This window comes from Salminus brasiliensis, chromosome 8 (genome assembly GCF_030463535.1).
Source record: "Salminus brasiliensis chromosome 8, fSalBra1.hap2, whole genome shotgun sequence".
NCBI lineage: Eukaryota > Metazoa > Chordata > Actinopteri > Characiformes > Bryconidae > Salminus > Salminus brasiliensis.
The window spans coordinates 36737336-36753931 of NC_132885.1; the positions used below are offsets into that span (position 1 = coordinate 36737336).

Genomic DNA, 16596 nt, shown 5'->3' on the forward strand with positions numbered 1-16596 from the left:
CCACCTAATGGCTTTGTTGACATCTGGTTCCTTTTAAGGGACACTTTTTTTGCAAACCATTCCTACGTTTGGTTAACAATTTACCAAATACAATATAGGTAGCAGTTGTCGGAACCTTTTGTTTACAGTGTCTATGAAAGATTTGCAACAGAGAAGTGGCAGTGTTATGAAGCTGTAGTCAGCGTCTGAAGTTAGGAGCTCAGATGTGTTATCAGAGTTTGTAATTGGCTGTAATAAAGTTGTAAAATCCCTTGACTTTGAACAAGGCAGGCAAGCTAGCCAAGAATTCCCAGGATATTAAACTGCAAAAGGGTTACAGTGTTCCGGACTCTCTGAAAAGAACTTAAATACCCTTGACTAACATAAACTGGATATTGTTTAGTTCAGTTATAGTTGAAACCCTGATCTGTGAATCCAAACTGCAGCGTTTGTCGTGGGCCAAAGCAACAAAACCATATACACAGCTGAGCCGAAACATGCGTAATATGCCTTTGCGCCTCAACCTGCAGCTCACAGCAGCTCTGACCCACTGACTCAGAAGGTGCTTTGTGGTATTTGACACTAAGACATAAGCTTCAGATCCTTTAAGTCATGTAACCTGCGAGATGCTGCTGCTGTGGATCAGACTTTTTTCAGCACACCCTGTGAATGCTGAAATGTATTTGTATAGCACTTTTTACAACTGTTGTTACAAAGCAGCCTTACATAATCTTGTCAAGTCAAGTGGGTTTTATTGTCATTTCAACTACATACAGAGTACACAGTGAAACGAAACAACGTTCCTCCAGGACCATGGTGCAACAGACAGTGCATACAAAACACAAATGCAACACAAACAAGTGCGGACAGACAACACAACACAGTACAGACAGAGAATCAGTCATCAGAAAAAAAGGCAAGAAATCAACAACATAAAGAAGACATGAAAACCTAAAATCCTGCAGTGAGCAGCCAAAGGCAACAGTGGCAGGGAAAACCCCCTCAAAGCTGGAGAAATAAATCCTGACTAAAACCAAAACTCACAAGGGGGTCCCATCCTCCTCTAATTTGAACTATTCATAATTTATTGATATTGAAGTCATCAAACCACCTATGCTGTTGTACTGCTCAGGTGTGCAACATATTCCTTATCATAATATAACAATCATGGTGTAGTAGAACTTAATATAGCCATAGCAGTAGCATAATATTTATTAATTGTGGAATAATAAAGAGCTATGCTATCTAGGAATTTGCCATGAAGGACGTCACTGCATCAGTGTTTTACTAGGTGTTTTGTGTCCACATGAAGATCCAGGCCTAATGTTTTTTAGCAGAACATTTCCCCACAGTGCTTCCAGGTGCTATCACTTTTCCTGGTAAATGGATCTCATATATCTGGTTGTCCACTTAATGTAAAGGGAAGAAAACAGGCCACTTTCTTCCACTGTTCAAAAGTCTAGTTCCTACACTTGCTTGCTTATTGAAGGAGCGTCCTGTACTGGACCGTTAACATGGGCACTCGGACCGCTTTGCAGCCCAGTACACACCAGGATGTTATGCACTGTGTTGTGAAGTATTCTCATTATTAAAACTTTCCTTGATTTGAGCCACAGTAGCCCTACGGTCAGTTTTGGCAGGATGGGATGACTTTTGTTGTCCTCACTTATCATTGAGCTTTTGCTGCCCGGGACCCTGTTGCTGCTTTGTTTTGTTTGTCCCTACTCGCTAATATGTTTGGTTTGGTCTGATCTTAAGATAAGCGCACTCTTCTTTGAGTGTCCCTTCCCTGAGGAAAGGGCTCATGTGCCTCACTCTGCTTCTGTGGATGTCAGTAGTGAAAATGCTATCTTCTTGCATCTGCTTTGAGAGGTCATTCATATGATTAGCATGCATTTACGTTGAAATAATGGTTACCAACTAGGGATGTCCCGATCATGTTTTATAGTGTGTTTAATATTTAATAATCAAGTCTGACTCTCCTCCCTGACCAATCAGCTCCCTGCTCCTTTACAACACTGCCCTCAGAACACTTGCCAGATATCTGTTGTTGGTCTACTGGTGTGAAAGAACTAGGTTGTAGTGGGTGAATGCGCTGGATTGGGTCTAACATAACCAATATTCAGTTCATTACACCTGGATCGGCCCCAATCCACTGGTCCGGATTGGAATGTCCCTATTACCAACGACTAAATCTAAAGGCATAGCCAATTGTCTTTTTTTATTGATGCCAATCAGTTGGGATTGCCACTGTCGTGGGAATAAGCTTAATCTGAGTGTCTAATATAGACATAGATTAGGCATGTAACTGAACCATATTAACAAAGCCCTTCATTCATTAGTCATTAGCCACATGTATCCAGACTCCGCCATCAGGGGATTGGGGAAAGTAAGAGATGCTTTGTTTCAAAGGCATGCTTGTTAAACAGCGGCCTGAGGGGGGCTATTTATTAGACCTACGTAATTAGTTCTGCATGTCTATGATTGCTTTGTCTCCCAGGGATAGATTGTGCTCCTCAAAGAAGGGTGTGAAACTTTTATAAGGATGTTTTTTGTTTTGTTTTTTAATTTACAGCTACAGAATATTGTTAGCAGTAAGGTTATTGCACATGCATTTCTCTTTACTATCACTATGTATTATGGTCTTTACATTTTGGACTGTGTGCTGTACAAAACTGGATTGTCTCAACTTATGCTGGGCAATATGGCAAAAATATTACATCACAATGTTTAAAGACTTTTTTTTTTACAACACATTTTTATCACGATAGCCGTGATCAATAAGAGAGGATCTGAATAGTAGTTTTAAAAATTGTCACTAATGATGCATTGTGTCCATGAATACAGTGATTTTATTTTTTTATTTTTATTTGATGCAGTTGCCCAGTGTTCTTTAGACACTGAACATATCCTCGCTATGCTTAGGAAAGCATATTGTGTATCACGATACGATAAATTATTGTTCTATTGCCCAGCCCTAGTCTCAACATTGATTGTAGGAGTTGTTGTGAGTTTCAGACATACATTTTTAAAAGTAGTGCTCCTATTACTAAGCCATGTTATTTTTGTTTTAATATTTGATTTGATGCAGTTGGCATTTATTATGACTTATGTAAATTATGTAAAAGATACAGTTGTGTATTCTTTCTTCCTGGTGAAAACGGGAATTTATTTGTTTGGGTGGGTTTGTTTGTGGTTTTTGTTTGTTTGTTTTTGGTTTTGTGTTGTTGTTTTTTTTAATTGAATGATATCTGTAGCCAAACTGTGTGTACAGAAAGCTGTTTGGCATAAGGATTATTCTTAATTGGTCAAGTGAGCATCACATTAAACCCTCTCTCTACCAGTTAAGATGCTTTATTAACACTAAGAGGCTTTTGGGAAACTGGGCCAAACTTCTGTTCCTATTTCATTATTAAGTTGTGGTTGGCAAGAAAAGAGTTAAACAGAATTGGTTTCTGTTGGTTGGGACTTCACAAGCACAGCTAAAGGCCCAGCATCACATAAGCACAAACATGATTTAGGAACCTACAAAGGAATTAGTCATGTTTTGGTTTTCAGTGGGTGGGACCAATTTTACATTAACCAGGATCCAGGAGGTTGTTTGAAATGAAGACCAACAATAGCAGATCTGAGTCAGGACTCTTTAGTGAAAGAGACACTGTTACAGACGAGGTAAAAACTTGGTAATGTCTTAGAATATTTAAATCATCCTTTGAATGAGTGAATTGTCTGTAATTTAACAAACTGCTAGAATCCTAGTAGTAGGGCTAGCAGCAATTCGCTTTATCATATTGTATAGGTGGGTTCAGGTTTTCCCCCTTTTTTTTTGTTTAACTTGGTTCTGATTATTAGTGGTTTGAAGTGTACTGGGTGTAGTGGCCATGGTTTCACCACTGGTTGAAATATTAAGGCTTTTCTGTGTTTTGAAACATTTAGAATGAACAGTGTTAACCCTGACCTAAATCCAACCTACTGTTATGGGTCTGGGGTTACCTTTTACAAGAGCATGTGATGAGAATTGTTTGTAGATATACTGCATCATCCCACAACTCAGAAGAAGCCTTAAATGCTAACAGATATGCCTTTTAATTAGGTAATTAATTACCCTTTGTTTCGTGTGTACATTTCTAAAAATTCATAAATACAGGTCAAACTTTTGACTGAATTTGTAATAATTTGATTTAAAAGCTTAGACTTAGAACGGTCATCTCTAAATTTGTAATTTGTATGAATTTGTCAAAAATAGAAAATATACCATTTTTAATTAAATAACACCCAGCTAAGCACAGCTAACAAGATCTCAGCATGTGTATCACCAAGCCTTTTGGAAAAGCCTTTTAGATTCCTCGTGAAGCTCCTTGATAAACTGCCAGACTGTAAAACAGCAGGGCTGCTTTGAGAAATCTAAGTACCAAGACTATTATGTTATTTACCATTGCATAATTCTATATACCATGTCTTTCATTCCAGTGTGGATCTGGGTGTGGGGCTTCGTGTCGATCACGGTAATCAGCTTGCTGTCTCTGCTGGGTGTGGTGCTGGTGCCCATCCTCAACCAGTCCTGTTTCAAATTCCTTCTCACATTCCTGGTGGCGCTGGCTGTGGGAACACTCAGTGGAGATGCTCTTCTCCACCTGCTGCCTCATGTGAGTACCAGATTAGCGGAGCCAACTATAGCTCTTGTTCAAAAGACTGGTTAATATGAAGTAGAATAACTGATGAAGACTAGAGAAGCCTGAGTTAGGGATGCACATAATATCCTTTTAGCATTATCACAATGTGAGTGTTCAGTAGTCACATCGCAGGATGTAATGCAATGTCATGCAAGGCAAATTTTTACTACTGCCCCACTGGAAGAAACACTGTTAACATTACATCAACCAGCACCAGTGTGTTATTTCTGGCTAGGTTTGTTACAGATATGCCAACTCGGTAAAAACACTTTAGTGAACCATTAAAGTGACATGATGGTAAACTTGTTAAAGAAACACTGATAAAGTGATTTAAATAATTGAAATAATTTAACAGCGTTCAGAGTTCTCAATAATTACCGGACTCCACATGCTACTTGCTTACCATCCTAAATTGCTACAGATACCAGCATCTGCTAAAAAAAAAACACACTGTTTACCATATGCGTGTGTGAATTTTGTGATTTTTATATCCCTGTGCTCTGGTCACTGTTGCTCAAAACCCCTTTTTCCTCCGTTTTTGCTGTTTGCGCAATGAATGGAACAATAAAAATACTCCAAAGGTCCCATTTAAGAAAGTAAAGAAGGTTAATTCATTTTCCTTTCTTGCTGTTTTGGAGATTTTTATATAGGGTTTGTTTAAAAACATTAACCTCACAAGTTCTGTGCAGTCCTTTTACTGCTCATTTTCGTAGGATTATAAAACCTACTTTAACCAAGAGTGGATCACGGCACTGCTCACACTGACCCAGCGATGCTCCACAGTTTTTAATCAGGTTTGAGTAGCAGCTGTCTCGTGCTGCTGCAGGACTAGGGTGGAAAGAGGACACGGTTTAGGCATTTTGTTTGTGTTTTTATATTTATTATATGTGTGTGTGCCAGCTAAGTGTCTGCATCTGTCCATTTCTTGCTTCTCCGTCCATCTTCTAGTCTCAAGGAGGTCATGACCACAGTCATGAAGAACACGACACAGACGAAGCTGAGACAGACCTGCTCACAGAGTTTGACGGCGTGTGGAAGGGTCTGACCGCATTGGCAGGAATCTACCTTCTTTTCATCATTGAACACTGCATCAGCATGGTCAAACATTACAAAGACCAAGGGGTGAGAGATCGTTCCAATATAGAAAGCACCTGTTGTGTACCTGTATTAGGTTAGGCTAGGGCATAAAATGTTGATGTTGGAATCAAACAGACTGTGTGTCTGTAGGCAATAAAGATGTTAAGAAGAGACATGGAAAAGGAAAAAAAAGTTGTACGAACTGCTTCCATGCAGCATGAGTGACCGAAAGGCTAAGAAAACTAGTATTTCTTATTTCTAAAGCGGCTGGCCTTGCCTTGCTCTCTGTAGGGTAGCTTCTGTAGGAGGAAAAAGAGAGGTGAGGAGGGGAAGATTGGGAGGAAGTTGTCAGACCACAAGCTGAACAGGCGGTCAGACGCTGAGTGGATGCATTTAAAACCACTGACTGAAGGTACGTTGTTTATTGGCCTGCTGTGCAAGACTAAAGAGCGCTTAAATATACAGGATAGTAAAAGAACGTCTGAGATTTTCACTAACTTTGCTTTATCCAATCAGGCTCCCACAACGATACTCAGCTGAACGAACTGCAGCCTTTGGACACAGCCAACAAGACGGCACTGACCAGCACAGATTCACAGAACTCCCAGCAAGAGACGGTTGTATCTGCCACCGAAAACGGCAGGAAGGCCAAGACAAAGAAACACGGCCATGGACACTCGCATGGGCACTGCCACTCAGATAAGGAAATGAAGGACGCTGGGATAGCCAGTATAGCCTGGATGGTCATCATGGGTGATGGCATGCACAACTTCAGCGATGGACTGGCCATCGGTAAGACCAGCTGTGATCTGTAAAATGATCTGTTCAGTATTGATGAATTGGTCAGATATCAAAGCTAGACCTTGGCAAGGATAATGATTTGTTACCCATGTAATGGTACACAAATCATGGTTCGCGTCACACTGCGATTTGGACCAGTACGGTTTAGTACAAGTTTAGTAAAAAGCGACAACCCCTTCAAAGTGCTATTCATACTTAAATTATTAATCTTTGAAAAATTCCAAACAGTAAAATGTATTTGTTTTCTGAATAGTTTTTGCTAATTACTGTTACTGTTTTTCTCTTACAGGTGCTGCTTTTAGTGCCAATATAACAGGAGGAATCAGCACATCTGTTGCTGTTTTCTGCCATGAGTTGCCTCATGAACTGGGTAGGTGATTTCGCCAGGTTTCAACATGTAGAGAAAGATGGAGTGGAAATGTCAGTGTTTGTATTGTATGTGAAAAGCATTTCCATAGTTGTATAAACAGGTGGTGCGCTGCATGTATGCGTTCTATCAGATATGACGCATTCAGTATAGGAAAGGTTAAGCTGGCCTTAAGGGTGGTTTCAATCAATGAGAAACATTCCTGCAGCAACCCATTGCAGCAATATTTATCCTACTTGTGTGAGTAATGGCTTTTCATTTCCAATGATGCTTCTTGCATCCCATATCGATCCATCACATCATCCCAGACTCATCATCTCAGAATCCATCTCTTTTTGTACTCCTCCCTCCTTTTACATTAGAATTGGAGGAAAGCAAATATTGACCGAAAGGGCTGTGTACTAATCAGTCAAGTCTGGAACATAACGATGCAGAAATGTATTTTTTGGGGGTTCCCTGTCTGGAATGTCCACTTTATTTCTGTGTTCCTTTTTCAGACCAGACATAACAAAAGGAAAGAAAGATTAAATGGATTGGTCCTGTTTTTTCTGTTTGTCAGTTTCCGCTGTTAGAAACTGCCAGCTTTTCTAAGGGATGGGCATGTTTTTTTTTTTTGTTTGTTTTTTTGTTGTTGTTGTGTGTGTTGTGGCTCAGTCTGTTGTTTACATTTCCTCCACGCTCTGTGAGTGACGGGGCTGCTAGTGTTGCCTCATAAACAAGACGAGTCCATGACAGGCCGGTTCCCTCAGCCCAAGACACGATGATGATGATGATGATGAGTGGTCTTTACCACCCTGAGGTGCAGCTAATTGCCTCTGATGGCTGTTTTAATTCCTCCCGGTGACACAGTGGAAGTGGGGACTCAAACAAGAGAAAGTTCACGAGCTCGCAATTTAAAAAGGGGGGGAAAAGAAAAGGCACTGCTCAGTCAAGAGCACTGCATCTCCCTAATTTTTCCTGAGATTGATAGATGTGCAAGCTGTGCGTTAATGTATTCAAGGCAGTAATTAGCAGTAAAGGAGGACAGGAGACGCAACACTGAGGGAATCTAGGCCGTCGGCTTGTCCTCTCTTGGCTCTCGATCAAGAACGTTTCCGCTAGGGCCGGCCCATCTCTTGCCTGGGGAGCCAGACTGAGTGCCAATTCACTGCAGAAGCGATTGTCAGTTTTAGCTCATCAACCAAAAAATGTGCTTTGGAGATGTGCAGTGAAAGTGAGCGTATGCTTGTGCGTGTTTGTTGGGTTGCTCCTTTAATCGATGTCTGTTTTTGCTTCTAGGTGACTTTGCAGTGCTGCTGAAGGCCGGCATGTCAGTGAAGCAGGCCATTGTTTATAACCTCCTCTCAGCCCTCATGGCCTATTTTGGCATGGTGATCGGCACAGCCGTGGGCCAGTACGCGCACAATGTCACCAGCTGGATCTTTGCCGTCACCGCCGGCATGTTTCTCTACGTAGCCCTGGTGGACATGGTGAGCATTAATACAGACGAGTTCAATTATTTACATCATTTTCCTTTTTCCATACTTAATATAGTTAGTAGCCAGAATACGTTTTTTTTTTTTTTTGTTTTCACCACATCCTCACCTATTTATATAATGAACTAAGGTCTGGCCAAAACTGACAGTACTACTGTTACCTAAGCCATGCACTTTTGTGTATATGAGATTTTTAGCCAAATTTCTCTGCTGAGAAATCCAGGTCAAGACCAGCTTTTGCTGATGGCTGGTTTCAGATGGTCTAAACTGGTCTTTAATGGTGGTTGAAAAGACAAGATAAGACAAGACAAGACAACCATATGTACCATTTGTGATGGACACAGATGAAATTTGGCTATTGCTGCTGTGCCTGGGGAGCAGATAGGGTGAAGGGCCTTGCTCAAGGGCCCAACAGTGGCAGCTTGCGAAGCCTGGGTATCGAATCCACAACCCAGTCATCGATAGTCCAGAGCTCTAACCACTGAGCCACCACTGGCCGGACCAGGACCTGCTTAGCTCTCCATCAGCATAACGTATGTTTTCATTTGAGTTTGATGGATTAGCTGGTGTATTTTATCAGCATTAAGGACTTGACCATGCTTGTTGTCAAGCTGGTCATACTGGTTTGCTTGTGTGCTTTAACCAGCGAGATCTTGCTGGGCTACCACCTTGGTGTAGCTTGGCTAGATTGGTCATACTGGTAAACCAAAAACAATAAACCTTAAGCGAAAATATACCCAATGCTGGTAAACCAGCTTGAGCTGACCAGGCTGTTTTCCTTTCAGCTATGTTCCTTTTCTCCAAATTGTGCTACATCTTAGTAATTACTGCTCTTATCTTTAAAATGTTATCGCTGAAGCCTTTGAAGGGTGGAACTATGACATTAACTTGGCCTAAAACTCACGTTCCAGCCAATGAGGCAAACTGTAACAGAACTGCAGGCTCCTCCCCTTTGTTTTAACCAATGTTCATTTCAATCTCTCACCAGCTGCCAGAGATGCTCCATGGCGACAGCGAAGACCACAAACGCTGCCACCTGGGTCACTTTGTCCTGCAGAATCTGGGCATGCTGACTGGTTTTGGCATCATGCTGCTCATCGCCATTTTTGAGGATCACATCAGGCTGGACTTGGACTTCTAGCTGGACGCCGGAGAACTAAGCTACATTGATCCCACCCTCCCCCGTGCTCTACCCTTAAGTGGCTTCATCTTCATGGCGGTTACCGTCCTCCAAGCATGGCGCAAAATGTCTTCGCGTCTCATTCGCGTCCCTCAGTTCAGAGGGGCCTTCAGTGGCTTACAGTGGACCAAGACATTCAGATGCCAACGTTTACATTTGACCCTTTCCACCCATCGTGTGTCGCTTCCTGTGTAACAGTAAGGGTGTATGACTTGGCTCAACGAAAGTGGAGAACGTGAACTCTGACATTATAACTAGGTTACCCCCCGCGTCCCTCCTTCCCCCTCTCTCTCTCTCTCTCTCTCTCTCTCTCTCTCTCTCTCTCTCTCTCTCTCTCTCTCTCTCTCTCTCTCTCTCTCTCTCTCTCTCTCTCAGATCCAGTCTTTGACCTTTACACAGCCTCTCATAACTATCGTGTCTTAACATGGGCACGCTTTGATATCCTTATATGAATGAACATGTGAACATATCGTCACTCTGTCGTGACGCTGACATAAGGAAAGTTCAACAATTGTAGAGTTATCCCTTTAACATCACTACGGTCTTAAATCTGAGAACAAGGATGGATCCTTGGTGGCGAGAGATGGAGAGAGAGAGTCAGCTGCTCCAGTCCGTTTAAGCGTCAAGTTGTGCATCCGCTAGGCTAATGTGTACCCCACCACCACCATTCATTCATAGTGCACTCGTGGCATGACCTGTGGCCCCTCCATGAAAAAATGTGATGTCTTACCGTGCTGTGTCTAGTGTTGTACCATCGTGGTGCTGAATCGTCGATCATAGAGCTACACGCTCCTCCAGCGTTAAAACATCCACAGAGCTGGGGTTCCTCATGTACTGTATTGGGCAGCCAATGGCAGCCGTTTTGTGCCAGGCTCGGATAAACTTGACGCTGTATCGGTAGCCTTTCTCTTAACCAGCGCAGCTGCTTTCATTCATTCATTTTCATTCATTTTCATTCCTCATTCTTGGTTTCCATTCTGCTCTATGTGCACTATTCCTAGTCTCTCATGCACACTACATTCTTTACTGTCCTAAATTCCCCTCCCTCCCTACCACACACCTCTTCTTCTTTTTTTTTATCGAATCAGTAAAGCCTTGGTTTTTGACAGCCATTTGAGTATTAGCCACAGAAAGTGCAGTGTTATGAAATAGACCGACATAACAGCCTAAAGACTTGAACAATCTATCAGCAAGGTCAAGCTACCGCTGTACAAGTGTAGTATTTTTGCATAGTTCTAAAGCGTCAGCTTAGGTGAAGTAGACCAGCAAGGCATATCAGTACGCTGAACGTGTTTGTCTCTTTAGGATTGCTTATTTACTTTGTTGTTTAAAACAATACAGACTAATAATCTAATTTCTGGTTTTATACTCTGTCTCAAACCTCCACCCTATGTAACATCATTTAATGGAATCATGATTACTCTGTTGATTAGGGTCTTAGTTTCAGTTAGATGTACTACACTTAATGTTTTAAGGGGGTATGATACAGTTTTGCCAGCACTGTGATACCAATATTGAAATCTTGAGAATCAGCCGATGCCAATACCGAGCTGATATTTTGTACAGTAAAAACCACTAAGCTCTAAAATGAGCTTATATGTAATTGAAGCACTTCACTTAAGAGGAGTATCTAAAACGTAGACTATTGTGCCTAAACTACTCAAACTCTTGGCTACCCCACATAAAGAAAGCTAACCATTTCAGACTTCGGATTCCTTCTAGTGATATTCAATCCAGCATGTTCTGCTGGTATCAGCCCAATTCCAGTACCCATACGCCACAAAATTAGTCCAGTTTTTTGGAAAGCAACTTGGGAGCGTGGGAGCATTCCACTTCTCTGAGATTCCAGGGTTTTGCTGTGGTTTGGTTTGTTTTTTTGTTTTTTTTCTTTGACAATCTGAGGCCCCATTGCGAGGCGGAGCTCACTGAGAACACTTTGTAAATCGTTCATTTAATTTTGCACTTGCATGGATGTTTGACATAGCCTAAAAAATAGAAGGCCCCCCCTTTACTCTGCTCCTCTCCGACCCTGGGTTCACATTAAGACATTCCACTGGCTGTCTCCAGGCGGAGACATGTGAACGTGTGCGCTTACTCACGCTCATCCTGTCACTGTGTGACATCCGTCTGTTCGTTACATCTTGAGTGTATAACGTTTGTCGCGTCCATACGTTGTGGTGCGTTTGATCAAACACATGCATGAGGCATGAAGTAAATGGAACAATTTTTATTTGATTTGTCAGTGTTGATTTTTTCTATTTAACAGCGGAAGACGAAAACACTGAGTGTCAATTTTTTTTATTCCCCTCATTTTCCCATTTTAGTTACTCCTTGTTCATTTGTGTAAATTGAAACAAAAAACAATCTTTTGAGGTATGCGGTAAACTGTACTTGGGGCCAACGGGATGTCTAATGATGTCAGAGATTTGCAAACACCACAGATCCCAGATTTGAACTTAAACAGTGCTTCATACAGTGCAGTGTGACTGTCAGGACTGTGCTCTGTATTTATATCATGATGGGAATTTGCTCCCCTGAGCGCGTGGTGAAATGAATCCTGTGCAGCCGATTCACATTTTTCAGTCGACGTCTGGCAGCTTTGATTAGTGTTTCACCAAAAATGTCTGTTTACCCCAAAGGATACCTCATGGCTTTGATGAATACAGAGTGAAAAAAATATGAAGGTCTTGGTCTTGCTTTGGTCTTTTTTTCTTTTCTTTTTTTGGGAGAAAAGCTGGGTGTATAAGTGTGTTCAGTGCATTTGCCATCCTTGCTGGTTGTCTGTGTGCATTTCCCTGTCAGAAGGAAAATAAAGTTTGCGAACAGTCCTTTCTGTGTTTGGGTGATTACTGCGAGTCGTGAGTCATTAGAGGGTCACAACCTAATATGGAATTTGTCACTCCTCAGCCTGGCAGCTCTTCGATCAGCCTAATATGTATTATGCAAAAAAATGTTCTTTAAGGCAGTTCTGCTGTTGTTGAACACTTTTTTTTATTTTTCACCAAACCTGAACATGTTCTATATTCAGTTTAATGTTTGATTTCCTGAGAAAGAAATTATCTAGAACCTAAAACAAATGGGCAATCGCTAAAACCACAGCCTCAGTGAGTATGACACAGTAAGCTAAGTTGTAATTTGAGTAAAAGGAGAACAGTTCCAGCATCTTATTTACTTCAATGAGGGATCTTCAGGAGTTTAGCTGGCACAGTAGGGCGACGCCACGGCGGATCCAGTGCTCGGCAGAAATGTCGGAGTTGAGTGTCATTGCGATGACATAGTTGGTGGAATGACCCGTGGTGGACAGCGTGCCACGTCGCTCGCTGGTCTTGTAGACTGGACAAAGGTAGCACAGGCGCTGGGGAATGTCCTGCTTCTTTATGGGTTTCAGCCAAATCTACAGAGATAAAAAGATTCCTGGACATTCACAAACCCAATCACTTTACAATGACAGATATTTGATGACAATCAAAAGATTAATAATGAAGAAAAGTTCTTGGCCCCGTGAATCTCGTGCACTGTTCACCCTCTTTCTGCAGTTATCTAGCCATGAACAATTATTTTGCATCCTTTGAAATGATGTGATAAAGGACAGGTGACGTGAATAACTAATTATCTGGTCAGTCGCTTGTCAAGATGTAGATATATTAGGCAGCAAGCGAACAGTCAGTTCTTGAAGGTGATTCGTTGGACGCAATGGGCAAAAAATTGGAACCACTATGAGCCAATTTGTGCTGTTCTGACCCAGCTCGTCTAGACATCGCCAAAACGCCGGTTATGGTTTGTGGGTTGTTCTAAGTATGCAGTAGTCCGGACCTACCAAAAGCGCTCTGTGGAAAGTCATGGGTGTCTGAGGCTCACTGAAGCCACCCATGGAGGACCCACCACACAACGTAAAGGACTAGACCGTGTCTGATACCACAAGACCCCTTCAGAGGTCTAATGGGGTTCATGTACTGATAGGTCAGATTGGTTCTGGTGGCATGAGGGAGACCTACACAATATTAGTTTTGAATGTTCTAGTGTCTACATTCTTCATAATACAATGTTACAAAGTTCTCACATTCTTTTTTTTTTTTGTTTGGTTTTATAGGGCAGAACCTTTTTACTCTTAAAACAGCTGAATGGGTTCCACATCGGGCAGTGGTGGCTCAGCAGTTAGAGCGCCGGGATATCGATAACAGGGTTGTGGGTTCAATTCCCGGGCTCGGCAAGCTGCCACTGTTGGGCCCTTGAGCATGGCCCTTTACCCTCTCTGCTCCCCGGGCGCTGGAGTTGGCTGCCCACCGCTCTGGGTGTGTGTGTGTACTCACTGCCCCTAACACGTGTGTGTGTGAGTGTGTGTTCACTACCAGATGGGTTAAATGCGGAGGACACATTTCGCTGTACAGTCCACACTGTACAGTGACGAATACGTGCACCTTTATCCTTTTTATCCTTTATCCTTTACATCAGGTTGGAAACATTCTTTTCATGGTTGATGGGACTGGGTCCCTCAGTTCCACACAAACTCTTGCATTCTACCACATCCCAAAAGGCTGTGTTGACACAATGCAGATTGGGTTCATGGATTCATTCTGTCGGTGCAGATTCAGCAGACCGGACTGCATTCTTCCAGTCTTCAACTGTCCGGTTTTGGTGAGGCGGTGCTGAGCCACTGCAGCCTCAGCTTTCTGTTCTTGCCTAGCAAAGGTGGAGCTTGTTGTGGTCTTCTGCTGTTGTAGCTACTCCACATCAAGGTTCAGTGTGTTCAGCACAGTCGTACAGTGTGATATATGAGTTCTCAACAAGGCGTCTCCACTCTGCAGAACTGCCGCTCACTGGATGTGTTTTCTTTACAAACTCTACAAACTGTTGCACTGAAAATCCCAGATCAGCAGTTCTAGAAATACACAAACCATCCCTTCTGACACCAACAATCGTGCCATTCTGATGGTTGATATTAAAATGTACCTGATGCTGCTGTTTATCAGGTGCTCCTAATATAAGGGGCTCAGTGATTGTATTCTGAACATTGTTGAAATGTAAGAATTAGAATCATGTCTATTTTTTTCTTCTTCCCAGGGACAGTTTCTTGCGATGACAGAAAGCTCTGGCTGATGAACCGAGTACATGAACCCAATCCCTCATTGTAATTACCACAATCGTGTCACTGTGCTCCATGAAGACTGATGAATATTTAAAGGGCGACACAGCTTGCGGAAACATTTATGTGTGCGCTTTTAAACTGTCTGGTGATGTTAAATAGTCTAAGAGATGTCAGTTTAGTGGAAAAGCGGCGATGCACTAAACGCGAGAGCATTGGCATGATTAATTAGCTAGGATACTGAAAGAATTGTCTGAATGTCTGACGAGGTGCAGGCAGCAGAGTGTCCTACAGCTTCTTGTTCAGGGTTCCCTCGTGCCCTTGTCTTTGCAAGCAAGTGTAAAACAGCAATGACATTTTACTCAGAGCCAATGTCAAGTCATCTGAGAAAAATTGGTTCAGCATATCCAGGCCATTAAAGTTACAAAATAGCGCGCGCGTAGGGACTGTTATCTGTATTAGTAACGGCAAAAAGATATTCTAGGCTTGTGCAGTTTAACGGATGCACGTGTGCACGTAGGCATGTGAGGTCATACAAAATTCAGCCTGAAAAGCCGATCAGCAGAATTGAGTAACGAGGGTAGAGAGGAGAAATTTGCATTTCAAAAGTTTTTATGTTTCCACACAAATAATAAAAGTTCCGCTCTTGTCAAAAAAAAAAAAAAGAAAAGAAAAGAAAAACTGATTCCGGTATTAAGATGCCCTGGCATAGCTGAATATTAAATAGCGCCTCATGCATAATTCATACTGTGTGTGCATGCGCGGTGTTGAGATGGGGAAAAGAAAAAAGAAGGAACAGAAAATCTATCCAGTGTTTTGTCTCCCAGCACCTCAAATCTGGCTGAATATAACTTAACACTATGTGAATACAGTATTCACTTGATGCACTATTCATACAGTAGCTTGTATGAAGATGTAATTAGAAAATCCTCCAATCACTGCATGAAATAATAAAAAAAAAAAAGACAAACTTTGTGCTTTGGTGCAGGTTTTTCACAGTTTTCCTCCCTTCGGAAGCCCCCAGATAAAACTGGGAAATACAAAAGCTCAACGTGAACGGGCTCTCTCCTGGGTCACGCCAGCCGTAATTAATCATTCGGCTGCTTGTTGTTGCCGCGGCTGTCTTCGGGGCTTTTTCGGCATTGTGCGGAGATGAAAAGCCGCAGCCTCCCAGGAGCTGAGCAGCGAAATGTGGAGTCAGCTCAGACCCTCCGCCGAGAAACTGAGACCGCCTCCCTCAAGTGTTGCATTTGTGTGCTCTGCTTTACGCCGGCTGTGCGGTCCACAATAAGCGCCGCTCTCCGCAGAGGAGAAATGAAGAAGGGAAGCAGGGCTTAGAAAGAAATCTGCACCTAGACCTGGAAGCTAATGAAGCAGGCACCCGGTGATGAAAGGGAAGCTTCTCAGAGGTAGTCAAGGAAGAAATTTTTAAGGAACTGAGACCAGACAAAACAACAGGCCATATCCCCGTGCTATGTTGAGCACAACTAGACTGACGGCTGTCGCATTTGTGACAACAGTCGTGTTGGTAAGACTGGATGAGATGGTGTAAGGTGTCATTTTTGTGTGCAAATATTAATTCTTAATTGAAAAAAGGAAGTTCCCCCTGCATAATTCAGCGGTTGAGATGGAACCATGCATTCAGTGTGGTTCCATGTGAAATGCTCTAAATTCACAGTACAGAAACTTGCTTTTTCTTTACAGTGGTGTTGGTAGAAACCATGGTTTAAAATGACTACAACTGAAATCTATCTATAACCACTAGTGAACCTACACAGGTCTTCTAAAACCTACTCAAGTTTTATATATGTTGGTTGAAACAGTGATACAGTTGTGGTCGCTCATCATAGACACAAATGTCATTGCAACATTGAGCGTTCAATTTTTTTCAGATGCAGAATGGCAACATATTTTTAGCCTTTAATACTCTTTAACAGAAACAAAACAACAAGAAATTTAAA

At 42.1% G+C, this 16596-nt stretch overlaps 2 protein-coding genes across 3 annotated transcripts in view; one reads left to right on the forward strand and one right to left on the reverse strand.

The window, feature by feature from the left end:
- Nucleotides 1-12371, forward strand: part of slc39a10 (solute carrier family 39 member 10) — a 31788-nt gene extending 19417 nt beyond the window's left edge. For both annotated transcript variants that reach the window (XM_072686498.1, XM_072686499.1), the window contains exons 4-10: nucleotides 4450-4625; nucleotides 5601-5774; nucleotides 6021-6141; nucleotides 6246-6521; nucleotides 6820-6900; nucleotides 8176-8366; nucleotides 9361-12371. In XM_072686498.1, the coding sequence (XP_072542599.1) occupies nucleotides 4450-4625; nucleotides 5601-5774; nucleotides 6021-6141; nucleotides 6246-6521; nucleotides 6820-6900; nucleotides 8176-8366; nucleotides 9361-9513 (1172 nt within the window). In that variant the 3' untranslated portion in view covers nucleotides 9514-12371. The remainder of the gene's footprint in view (nucleotides 1-4449; nucleotides 4626-5600; nucleotides 5775-6020; nucleotides 6142-6245; nucleotides 6522-6819; nucleotides 6901-8175; nucleotides 8367-9360) is intronic.
- A 106-nt stretch (nucleotides 12372-12477) lies between these two features.
- The window catches only part of dnah7 (dynein, axonemal, heavy chain 7), a 160696-nt gene continuing 156577 nt past the window's right edge, over nucleotides 12478-16596 (reverse strand). Inside the window, exon 65 of the mRNA XM_072686501.1 lies at nucleotides 12478-12946. Coding sequence (XP_072542602.1) covers nucleotides 12740-12946 — 207 coding nt within the window. The 3' untranslated portion in view covers nucleotides 12478-12739. The remainder of the gene's footprint in view (nucleotides 12947-16596) is intronic.